Source organism: Rhinichthys klamathensis, unplaced genomic scaffold (assembly GCF_029890125.1).
Source record: "Rhinichthys klamathensis goyatoka isolate OS25496 unplaced genomic scaffold, OSU_Roscu_1.1 h1tg000110l_1, whole genome shotgun sequence".
NCBI classification, from domain to species: domain Eukaryota; kingdom Metazoa; phylum Chordata; class Actinopteri; order Cypriniformes; family Leuciscidae; genus Rhinichthys; species Rhinichthys klamathensis.
The window spans coordinates 4,092,760-4,105,588 of NW_026606648.1; the positions used below are offsets into that span (position 1 = coordinate 4,092,760).

Genomic DNA, 12,829 nt, shown 5'->3' on the forward strand with positions numbered 1-12,829 from the left:
CATATATTCCAAAATAAACACAGTGATGAAATTCATTCATAGCGCTTATAACAAAACAGTTAAGCAGCAAGTTTCAGGAGGAAACCATTTGTAAAGACATTTAATCAACAGAATGTAATAGAAAAAAATTTTATTTAGAAATAATTTTTTTAGAAAGCATCACAGCAATCCTAAAACATCACAGCAATCCTAAAACAATCAGTAACTTCAGGGTGATGAAAATATTTCATATACACTAAAATAATAAAACAGCAATAATGATATTATTAGAAAATAATATCATTATAAAACATCCATAAATATAATTTTGATAAGGTTTGGGGACGTACTGTATCTAAAACAGCAGCTATGATGTGGAAAAAAATGGAAAACGTAACATTGGTTTTTGACCAATAATAAATCCATTATAACTGTCACCAACGTAACTAACCCATGCTATATTATAATGACTAGACTCCAATCTCTGATAACTGTATTAGTGCATTCGTTGATGCACTTTACAAGCAATTAAGTGCAAATAATTTATGAGTGTGGAGTGTTTCTGTTCTACTAGACACCAATACTGTACCTCAATTTTCTCAGCATCACATATAATAGTTTAAAAGGACATGGTCACCCATGAGTCAGTGTGTAACTATAGTAGTGATATACTTTTAATCAGTATTGTACTACTGATTTACTAACACAAATTTGTCTTTTGATGATAGTAATTTGAGCTGCGTCTTATCCGTTATATATCTAGGTTGAGAAGAATAAGCTACAGGGACAATTGCTTACTATAAACCCTACAACCTGAAGCTGCTTGGACTGGTGGACTGATATGTGGGTATTTGACTAATAATTTAGGCACTATTAAGTGCAGTGGAATTGAGGTAATGAATACAGCAGTACTGGAACTGTTCACACAGCATTAGTCACTCACTCCTTCAGCCAAACCTGCAGAGATAGAAAAACAAAGACATTACATCATTCAAATGCTATGCTGTATCATGCAAAAAAAAGTTGATTATGACACTATGCTACCAATTTTCGACATTGTAACAAACAACAGCGTGACGCTGTGACATGATGTAAGAGAAAATTAATTCAAGCTTTAATTAGAACAAAGCTTCAGGAGAAGTAAACAGTGTATGCAATAAGAAGAAAAAATCCTTCAGTGCTATTGTGTATTATATGCTCTGACATGCACTCACTCTGTGGAGGATCCACGTCCATGGCCCGCAGCGAGTTGCAGGAGCCGTTCTGTTTGGGTCTAGCGCCAAGCTCCCTGTTCTCTTTCACTGAATTGGTGTTCAGACTCGGAGTTTGACTTTGTGTTTTGGTTTCATCTGCCTTCAGGATGAAGTAACCACCTTCTTCAGCTACAATCTTCTCAACCTTCTCCATCAGCTGAGGCAGCTGCGGGTGCTCGCCAAAAATATAGTTATTGATGACGTGGTACCTCTTCTTACACTTGTCCACCACCCACTGAAGGTCACGACCTTCCCTTCGTATATGCCTTTCTATGGACTTGTCCTTCAAAATCTCTGCCCAGGTGAACACCACCAAGGTTTGCTTCCACACGTCTTCTCCGAACAGCGCCAAATTCTCCTCTATACGAGCCCGGTCCGTTTCGGTGAACATGCCCACCGGTATGACCAGCAGGAATGCGTGGGGTCCAGGTGTGCACATACTTACACTTCGGACCATCTCCTGCTGATAGTCTGTCGGTGTGGTCTGGGCTGAAAACCAGCCAGGAGTGTCTATTACTGTTACTTTGCGCCGATCCACCTCGGTTTCGCGTTTCACGGAGAATTCGGCGGCACGCTCCAGACGAAACTCTTCACGCCCCAGGATGGTGTTGCCGGTTAGGCTTTTCCCCGGCCACCTCCAGCCCAGCAGGATCAGACGGAGCTCGGGGAGACGGTTAGCCTCACGGGCGGCTGCCGCCAACCGCTTCTCTTCCTCAGGGTCGAGTTGGTCATCAGCTGTTAGGGTACCAATACATTATTATTATGAGGGTCAAAATGGCACCCTGGAAAATTAGGGGTTGGTAAGACTATTTTAAGACAAAGACAGGCTAAACAATGAAATCATTCAGCTGGTAGTGCTATATTGTGCATTATACCATGGCTTAAACTGTTTTGACAAATCAGAATCCAGCATTTTAAAAGTGGTTTTATGCATATTGATAACTTTTTTTTTCTTTTTTATAAATTTCTTTATTTTATATGGAAGCTTGTTTCTGCCACAGAATGAAAAATAAAAAAGGTAATTGCGACTTTTTTTCTTGCATTTGCGAGTTTACATCTCACAGTTATTCTCAGAAGTTATAGTCAGAATTATGAGATATAAACTAGAATTTCTGTCTTTATAACTCACAATTGTGAGTTTATATCTCGCAATTCTGAGAAAGTCATAATTGAGAGATGTAAACTCGCAAATGCATGAAAAAAAGTCGTGAGATTAAGTTCCAATTATCTTTTAAAATGTTTTATTCTGTGGTGAAAACAAGCTTCCATGAATGGGTGCCTGTACATTCTTCAGAATTTCTCCTTTCGTGTTCTATAGAAGAAGAAAAAAAGTCATACAGGTTAACAAAGGCATGAGGGTGAGTAAATGATGAAAGAATTTTACCTGTATGAACTTTTTTAAAATTTAGATGAACTATCAATTAAAAAGGTATTTACTAAAACTCGCAATTGCGAGAAATGTCATAATTGTGAGAAAAAAAGTCATAATTGGGAGATAAAAAGTCAAAATTACCTTTTTATTTTTTATTCATAATTTTATGAGATTGTGGTAGGCAAGATGTTTTAATGTTTTTGAAAGAAGTCTCATACTCACCAAGGCTGCATTTTCTTTACAATTAGGCTATATTGTGAAATATTATTGCAATTTAAAATAACTGCTTTCACTTTTAATATATATTTATTCCTGTGATGACAAAGCTGAATTTGTCAGCAGCAATTACTCCAGTCTTCAGTGTGACATGATCCTTCAAAAATTATTCTAATCGAATGATGATTTGGTGCTCAATAATCATTTATTTTCATTATAAAAAGTTACTTAGTCAATTTTTTCAGGATTCTTTAATGAAATAATAATAAATAAAACTTTTTTTTTTTTTTACTTACTGACCCCAAACTTCTGAACGGCAATGTAGGTTAATATTTTAATATTGCTTAATATTTTAATCATTATGTAGCCTATAATATATTGAAAGACTTTTGGATATAATGTTAACTGGGAAAACACAACACATACGTCAAACAAGCATTGCCCAGAATGGATTTTCCCAGTGATGTTTTTATCTGAAAAGTGATATTATGACATCTGGTTTCTCCTTCAGGCTTGAGCAAGAAGGAAATAACTTAGATGACCAAGACAAGACCTTAATATTAACCTACACACAGCCAAGCAACATTAATATTAAAGCAAAACACATAGTCTTTCACCGAAAGAACTAAATGGTGTTTATGTGTCTATAAGTCACTGTAAATGACTCTTTATAGCATTTTCGTTGATAAAGAATAACTCCTTTCACATGTAACTACTTTTCACATGTTGTTCGTCATGTGAGAGGGTCTGTTGTGACTTTAGTCCACCTGTGAGCGTCATACCTGTCTGAATGGGCAGCGGAAACAGTGAGACGTGTCACATTCACCCGAAACCATGCCCGAAACACACACACCGGCTATAGTGCGCACAAAGCCAAATTAAAGTATGAATATAGCGTTATAAGCATTGTTCAACAGTATATTTTAAAACAACTTACCAGTTGAATTTGGTCTGTTTGAGCTCATGACGATTCCGTGTTTGTAACTTTAGTCGTGTCAGTAATCCGGGAGAAAAGAGCGATTTCCTGGTTGCTTCTTGAAGGGCGCGGGAGGGAGATGTCTATATTCGTGAACAAGTCTTTTGATTCGGATCTTTTCAATGAATCGGTTGAACCATAGTTCACGGTTCTTGGTCAAACCGTTCATCAGTTGTTTTCTCGAGATGTTGCGAACAAAATATGTTAAATATGCTTATGGCTTGAATGTGTAACTGTTATCAACACACATCTTTCAACACAGAGGTGGAAATGGCAGTATTTCTTTCAATTTGTTTAAACTACAATTATTTTAGTTTTTTTTTTAGCTTAATCATGGCCAAAGTGAACTGGCACAAACACTCTTGTAAATTAAAACAATGCGACTAAAATGGTTTTACTGTAGCGTTTAAGCGACCACATAATCGCGTAATTAAGAGATGATTCAAAAGAACCGATTCAGAACGAGCCAGACGCAAGGGTTCAGACCATAGAAATGTATACGTAGGATACATAATTGACAGTTCCAGACACGTCGGCGCGCCCGCCATCTTGGAACGGTCTACGTGTCGTCACTCACAAGATTGATGCCACAACATTACTCAGCTTCTGGTTGTAAAACCGCCGATTATAAATTCCCAAAGAAATTGGATAATCTTTCACAGGTGGGAAGGTGTTGGTTTGTGTTTTTATACGTATTGACTCAATATTACAGATTTTTTATATTTTTACGTTTACTATGGTAACTTTTTAATGTCGTGTTAGCTGACGCCTTCGTCTTATTGTATCGTGTTAGTTTAGTAAAACCATCGGCTGAACTATCCATTCATGTCTAACTACATTGGCAGACGCTCAGTCACGGACCGGATTTGACCGTTCCAATATGGCTACCCATATAAACAGCCGCTGAGGCATCTATAGTTCAAACAAGCGGTGTTCTTTTTCAAAAACAACATACTACTATGGTTACTATAATTACTAGGAACATTTTCGTCTTATCCGCAAGATATTTGATTGAACTGCAAGCAGATATTTTTTGACATAACTGCTGTTTTGAAATATAGGTAGGCCTTGTAGTAACTGTAATTGCAAATGTGTGTCAAAACCAAGACTTTATAATATTGAATAAAACATTATAAAAATCACTCTTAAATTGTGTATTTGATATGCAATACATTTGATATTTAAAGTTTTTTTTTTCCATCCAAACCCCAGTATTTTACATTTACATTTAATTAAAAATTAACAGTTTAATATCATTTAATCATAAATTGCTACTATTTACACCAAGTTGCCAGCAAAGTAATCCTTCATCTTAAAGATCAACACATAACAAAAACATTTTTTTTAATACAATATAGAAATTTTAAGATTGATTTCTTTACTTTTTTCATTCTTTCAAAAAGCTCTTGCAATTCTTTGCAGGATGTAGATCTAAAAGTGAAAGTGAATGTAAAGTAGAAAGAAGAAAGAGCATTTGTGTGTGCACTGCTGCTTATGAAGCCCAGGCAGCCAACCTCTTCATATCATGATCCTCCTCCACTCTCTTTTTGGAGGCTGAAAGAGTTAAATAACAGACATTTCAATGAATCACAAACTGTAGGACCTGACTGGTCTTTTGCCAAATTGTAAAGCGTTTGTAAATACTGAATCTGTGGGTGTCATTGCATACTTACTTGCATGGCGGCTTGGTCTTGTGCTCGGCAGTTTAGTGGTTGGTACACTTGGTAATCTGCCCATATTCTTCATACTTTCTTCATGTTCTTCCTGTTCCAACTCTGCCAGCTCAGCCAACAATTCATCCTGTAAAAACATAAAAATGAAATACTTACTGATCATATTTGTTGAGTTTACATTTTTTAATGAATTTCACTGACAAAAAAATATTGCTTATATTTAAAAGAATGAATGTGCCTTAAATAGATTTAACGATAAATATTTAATACATCTAAAACATTAACACACACAGGGTAGAGGAAAATGACAGTCAACTACCTTGAATATTAATTAAGCATTTAGGGCATAAACATATAAATTAGAATAGTGATTCAAATATTTAATTCAAATAAATAAATGTCCATACTGGTCTTATTCATCGGGTCTCACACACACTTCAGCATCGTGCCCACTACTTTAAACGAGCACCGACACCCTGTGGTGAAATAATCGCGTATATTTTACAACTTCTGCTTTGTCAGATGATCGGCTTGGGTTGGACTAATGCTTCATGTTCCGTTGAGTTAGGAAAATCTTTACACAGTAATCATCAGTTTACTATCATCATCAATTATCTCTTCTCCTGTCTCTGAAAATGTCCAGATTTTTAAATCATCTTGCGGACAGTCATTTTAAGTGGAGTTTAGTCAACTACGTGACTACAGCATATAAATACATAACAGGAAATAAATGAGTTGTACTATTTCAAAATGGAAGTGCGTCACAAAGCTCAGTCCATTAAATTCCTCTTTTTTATTTGTAATTAGTGATGGGGAATTTCCAAAAGAGTCAATTCTTTGACTCCAAATTAGCCTGGTTCTACCAGACTCTCGTACATTTCATTTGTACAGAGAGTCTGGCACCGCTCCAGACTTAATATTCGGCAGCGTTGCTAACGGACCGAATGGCTTCGCTCGCATCTTTCTCCGCTGCCATTACTGAACTACAACTCAAAATAACGCACGACATCATCGTTCTCAGCCACTCCCTCTGTTCGCTGATTGGCCCTACAAAAAATTGATCGGAGAAAACCAAAGTCTACAGCACAATCCCAGACGTAGTACTGAAGGAAAATGAAATTGAGCGGAAGTGCGTAGGAGGGCGGAGCCAGGCTAACTCCAAATAGCCCTAGTGTCGAAGTCGGTTCACGTTTTTTCTCTAGAGCGGAGATATATGAACTAAATTAATAAAATGAACAAAAATGAACCATCACTTAACTTACTTAAGCTGGACTATGGCGCTATTTTCTTCTAGATCTGCTGTACAGTCGCAACAAACTTTGTTGCATTATTTTCCTGCTATCTCTGTAAAGCTGCTTTTAAACAATCTGTATTGTAAAAAGTGCTATATAAATAAAGGTGATTTGACATACTATATGTTATCCTATATGTAGCTTACTTTAGAAAACAAAACAAAAAAAAACAGTCATAGTACATTTAGATTGTAATTATACATATCTCTATGCCATCTTTGTAGTTTAATGTTATATTAATGCAATAAATATTATTTTGGCTTTCCATGATTAATCTAATTTGTGTTCATATCATTTAACTAATCAGAAATCATTAAAAGCTCACTTCAAGAATAAACACATCAATACATGTACATTATTGTATGCATTTCTGTATGTATTGTATTCATTTTTAGTATCTTGAACTCTCTTATCCAAGCAGATTTTTGCACCTAAAGGTACGTTTAAACGGCATCGATGTACTAATAACGGAAAAGGTTTTTCTCGTACAGGCAACAACATTGTCAAAACGATCGGATCACAGATCACTGAAAACGACTAAAAACGCTGTATTCTGCATGCCAGGTCAGTAGTTGACGATGATACTTTATAAAGAAACAACTAAGCGCCTATAGACTGAACACGTAATACGCATGATGTCACCGTTTTTCACAAATTTGTTTTTGTTGTTTACACGGAGACGATAATGGTATTGTTTGCAAATGAACGGCCAAAACACTTTTTTTTCGGTTTTTAGTTGAAAATAGTGTTGTGTAAACGGCCCTTAAAGGGGTCATCGGATGCAAAATTCACTTTTATATGGTGTTTGCATATAAATGTGTCTTTAATGTGTGCAGTGTGTGGACACAACCACCATACAATGAAAAAAATCCATTCACTTCATTTTTAATCCTCAAAAAGTCTAAACACTCTCAATATGTCATGCTCCGCCCACGACCACTGACGGACTGTCCCGTATTAGCATATTTCTGCCCTCAGCCATTCGACACCCCCCATGGAAGAGAGGGGTGGGGTGAGCAGTTGCTCATTATCATTTAAAGAGACATGCACCGAAACAGGTCGCTGTGAACAGAGCTGTTTTTGAGGGGGTGAAAGGGTGTTGTTTTACACAACCATTGAGGAATTTTAACCAAATTATATAACAAACTTTACATGAACACCCTAAAGAATCATACCAACTTGTGGAAAATGGGCATCCGATGACCCCTTTAAGACAATAGATTATCATTGGTGCCTACCACTATCACTTCAACATTATAATGAGATGAATTCATTAAAGAATACAATATACTTTTCTCGTTTATTTTATTTGACATAATATTAGACCACGGCTGTTTCTCGTGACTTTTACCTCTTTAAAATTAGGCATTGGCAACAACTGGGTAATGATGTCAATAGGCTACTCATCATTTCAAGGTAATGGCATCGCTAAATTGGATTAGTTTGGATGGTCACGCTAAAAGTGTGTTGTTTTAATAAGGGGAATTTAAGGCTTTGTGTTGGAAAAAAAAAATTATGATTTAGTGTGTAAAAAACGACTGCAATCTTGTATTATTCCTGACCCTGTTTTGATGTGAAGTAAATGGAGTCGAGGAGTCAATTCTGTCGACTTCTATGGTTAGAGTTGGGAGCTGGAGTTGAACATCCCTATTTGTAATTAATTACCTCATCAAACTGATCACCAAAAGGTTTTGAGATGGCATCACTGATCTCCTGAGCTACTTCCTGTTGTTCTGTAATGTCCTGCATGAGAGAGTCAATGTTATCCAGATCTCTGAAAGTGAGAGAAAAAGAATGATTGATTATTTGATGACATTTGCTAACAACTGTTCAATCCACTGGTACATTTGAAGATGTATGCAACAGTCATTTATCGGCATTATACAAAATATTTCACTACAGATATCTGAGTGTAAAGTACAGCAATAGGTGCCTTCACATTGTCGTAATTACCATAATTATGAAATTTCAACTTGTAAAAAGCGTTGAAGAGCTCGTAATTACAAATTTTCAGATCGCTCTTACTTGTACCACGTGATTGCTGCACCACCTGACCACTGCAGATTAATTTAGGCATTGATAGTGTTTCCATAGAAATGCATAATTCCCAGTCTGAGGAAGTGAACAGCTCTGAATAGAACGTCACGTGTTGTCATCTAGATATTACGGTAATTACGACATGGCGTGAATGCAGCACATGATGAAACGCACATGTTCTGGTGAACCCCTTTGATGGCTTTAGCTGCGTAACCCATGTTCTTCAGAACCTCTGTGTTTGTGGTGGCATTCTCAAGGGCCTCTCGCTGGAACTCAATAGTGGACAGGGTCCCGTCGATCTGAGTCAGCTGTTGCTCGAAACGTTTCTTCCTCTTAAGAGCCTGAAGTGCAGCTGAGGAAAAAGATTTTTTATTGTGGTCATAATCATCAAATATTTCACTGAAGTAGTCAAATACTTAATTCAAATGATATTTTCCCTCATTTTTAGGGATTAATTCTGTTAATAATACGTTAACGTGCATCCAACTGCATTTTATGTAGCATCCCGGTACTAGCATTTTGAATACAATGTGCCTCTGTTTAAGCTGTATACCTGCATGAAGAAAAATTGGAAGACATATTTGTTTAACCTGTTCTCTTTCGAAAGAGAAAAAGCAAACAAAAGAAACTGGCAACAACTGGGTAATGACGTTGATAGGCTACTCATCATTTCGAGTTAATGGTATCTCTAAATTGGATAAATCAACAACAAAAGGAAACTAAAGAAACTGAATTTCTTGTGAACAACAAAAATTTGGATTTTTTTTTAGAAAGAATGGATAATATTTTACACACAAAATTACTTGTAGGTTTACTTTTATAAATTGTGTAAATTAAAGATCAGATAAGATCATAGAAGTTGATCTAAGACAAATGAAGAAGAAAGTAAAATTATTGTTTGACTTCACATGACCAGGAACTTGAATTATAGACATTTTCTAATCTTTAAAATGAATGCTCAAAGTATTTGAGTAAATGTAATTAGTTACTGTACTTAAGTATCTTGTTGGCTACTTTGTAGTTTTACTGAGTATCAAAGATATTCACAACTTTTACTCTCAACTTGACTACATGTTTGAATAAGTATATGTACTCTTTACTACAGTATATTTGTATTACTCATTACATTTTGCAGTTTATTTCTGCTATAAAGTAGCGATATCACCATCTATTGGGGATTGAAGGTACTATAACTTGTGCGCAAAACTTACTTACCAAAACTTGTCAACAAGGCTACTTTACATGAGTGCATTAGCAGGTAGTTGCTGAATCACAGGTGTTTCATATAAGATGAGGCTTTGACTATTTCATTTCACTTAATTATTTTATTTACCCGTTATATAGAAGCTTTTTGAAGGATATTGGTATACTATGCCCATTTTGAGCACTTAAGCTCATCTTTGAGCATACATTCAGTACAAGTAAAATACTTTAGTACTGTTATTAAAATCAGATACTCTAACCCCCGGTTTCACAGACAAGGCTTAAGCTAGTCCCAGATTAAAATGCATGTTTGAGCTGTTTTAACTGAAAGCAACTTGCACTGATATGTCATAGGCAATGTGTTGTCTTAAGATGCACACCAGTAATGTTTTTAAGGCATGTTTATAAAAGCTACTTAAGTGTCCTAATTGAACTAATGCCTAATCCTGGCTTAATTTAAGCCCTGTCTGTGAAACCAGGCCTAATATTTTTACTCAAGTCATATTGAAACTGGTCACATGTAACTTGTAATGGAGTCATTTTAGCTCTAAGGTATCAGTACTTTTACTCAAGTATAGTTACTTTTCAGGTACTCTTTACACCTGGCTCCACCTGTGATGCCTGGGTGTAAACTCCATGCCGTGGTAATGCACAACTGTAAATGAGGCGTGTCCAGATGCCTGATTTAGGAGCAACAGCTGGGCGTCACTCCACATAAACAAAAGCCATGTTTCACCAACATGTTTCAGTGGGGTGTTGTTACACTTCAAAAGACAAATTATGTAACGACAGTTTTCTCATAATCATTTAGTTTAATACAAAAACAGCAAAACAAAATGTCTTGGAGAATTGTTATTATTATTGCTATTTTCAAGTGCTGTAGTGTATCGACATCTTTTTAAAATAAACTATGAAAATATAACATAAAAATATGAATTACATGTTTAAAACTTTCATATCTAAATGAAGTGTGGAATAAACCATTGTGTACTTTTGTGAAAATAATTTTTATAAACCTTCACATTTCTGGTGTCAGCAGTTCTTGTGTCATTTCCGCCACACACACACACAAACGTTCGTGTAGCCTACTTGTTTATGGAGACTGAGATATTGATTGAGATAAATTTGATCAAAGGAAAATATTATATATATACTTATATAATAATTTTATTTAGCATCGTTCAATGTAATTTTATCAAGATAGGCTGCGCAAAATATTAACCTTATCAGTTATCACGACAAACGAGGTGGCTATTTTATTCCAGATGTCATTTCCATCGCTGCCATGAACTTTCAAGGGTACAAAAATATAAAAATGACAGAATAAGACTATAATGTAAAGACCACATGGCCAAAAGTGCTCATAGAAGCAGAAAGTCCCATTCTACATAGCCTACCTCTTTTGTTTTTTGTTCCATTCTTTTTGGCAATGGTGAGCTCCTGCTCGATTCTGCTCTCCAGGTATTGCTGTTTTTTCGTTAACATGGCCTCTGTCTCTCTCAGTTTGTTGATGGCCTCCTGTGGTGATGCACCCGACCGGGACCGGTGCTTAGATCTAGAACTGGATCCAGAACTAGAACTGGGTCTGGAGCTGGACGAGCTTGATGAGCTCACTTTAAAAATCTTTGAAATTTTACTCATTTTTTCCCGAAGGTAGGCTATTGCTTGTAATTCTAGTTAAAGATCCAACGTGCTTAAAATTAAAATTCTTAAAAGGATCGCGAGAGAAAGTGGCAATTCTTGACAGTCTGCTTTTCAGATTCAATTCAAAACACCAACGTAACTCTTCCTGAAATTCAACACCTGTGCGCACGTAAATTGCTCCACAATAGTCTCTGAAGACACGCCCATTGAATAGAATTAGCAGACAGAATGAAGTCACACAATGGGCGGGGCAAGGTAGCCCGAATATTGCCTTTCATTGCTTAGGTAGGCTATAAATAATAATTCCTTTATTTTGAGTAGGATATTTCCTCAATGGACGATTCGGCACTCAACACTAATCCAGTCGAATGACACAGTAGACTTTTCTAGTCAAAATAAACCAGATGGAGTCAGTTTTCTGATATTCTTTATTCCATTATTTAATATTCTGGTGGTATCTAGATTCAAACAACCTGACATTTATCATAGCCATTGAACATTTTTAGGTTGTCACATTTATTTAGACAAAAAATAATTTCTATAAAAATGGAACAATTTAACTTGTTCATATTTAACTTCCATTGTTACGTCATTAACCATTAAATGGACAGGAACATTAAAGTATTTCAGAAATGTTATTTTCCAACACAAAAACTCAAATAATAAAGTCCCACCATGTCTTCATTAAATGTTTTACAGTTTATATTTCATATTAAAATAGCAAAAGATGTGAAGGTTACCTTGATCTCAGTGGTTCTCTAGACTAAATTTAATATTCAACAATATTATTGATCTTCCTGCATTGACACCATTATATGAGAACTGAACAGAGCTGGATGATGACATCACGGTTTTCTCCAGAGTGGATATATATATATATATAAATTAACTAAATTAATAACTTTTTTACAACAAAAATGAACCATCACTGAACTTATTTCAATAGAAACAAACAAACTTTGTTGCATTAAAGGTTTGTTTGAGCTGCGCTCGCTATTATACAGGTGTGAGTTTGCATTTCCTTCAGTCTGAGGCTTATTCATTTCACTTTTGGGGTGAAAGGGCCTTTACATTTGCAAAAAATAGAAGCAAGGATAAAGTATAATGCAAATGTAAAATAACACATTACTTTCCATAAAAAGTAACTAACCAATATTGTATTGCATTACTTTTAAGAGTTACTT

The 12,829-nt window shown here is 35.7% G+C and overlaps 2 protein-coding genes across 2 annotated transcripts; both read right to left on the bottom strand.

The window, feature by feature from the left end:
• Nucleotides 1-398: 398 nt before the first annotated feature.
• LOC130087628 (GTPase IMAP family member 4) lies at nucleotides 399-3,883 on the bottom strand. The gene is made up of 3 exons (XM_056254034.1): nucleotides 3,758-3,883; nucleotides 1,194-1,967; nucleotides 399-936 (listed from the first exon to the last, which is right to left on the bottom strand). The coding sequence occupies exons 1-3, from the start codon at nucleotides 3,783-3,785 to the stop codon at nucleotides 911-913; spliced, it is 828 nt and encodes a 275-aa protein (XP_056110009.1). The 5' UTR covers nucleotides 3,786-3,883; the 3' UTR covers nucleotides 399-910.
• A 1,052-nt stretch (nucleotides 3,884-4,935) lies between these two features.
• Nucleotides 4,936-11,790, bottom strand: chmp4c (charged multivesicular body protein 4C). The gene is made up of 5 exons (XM_056254035.1): nucleotides 11,399-11,790; nucleotides 8,973-9,150; nucleotides 8,427-8,535; nucleotides 5,470-5,596; nucleotides 4,936-5,350 (listed from the first exon to the last, which is right to left on the bottom strand). The coding sequence occupies exons 1-5, from the start codon at nucleotides 11,640-11,642 to the stop codon at nucleotides 5,289-5,291; spliced, it is 720 nt and encodes a 239-aa protein (XP_056110010.1). The 5' UTR covers nucleotides 11,643-11,790; the 3' UTR covers nucleotides 4,936-5,288.
• Between the last annotated feature and the right edge of the window lie 1,039 nt (nucleotides 11,791-12,829).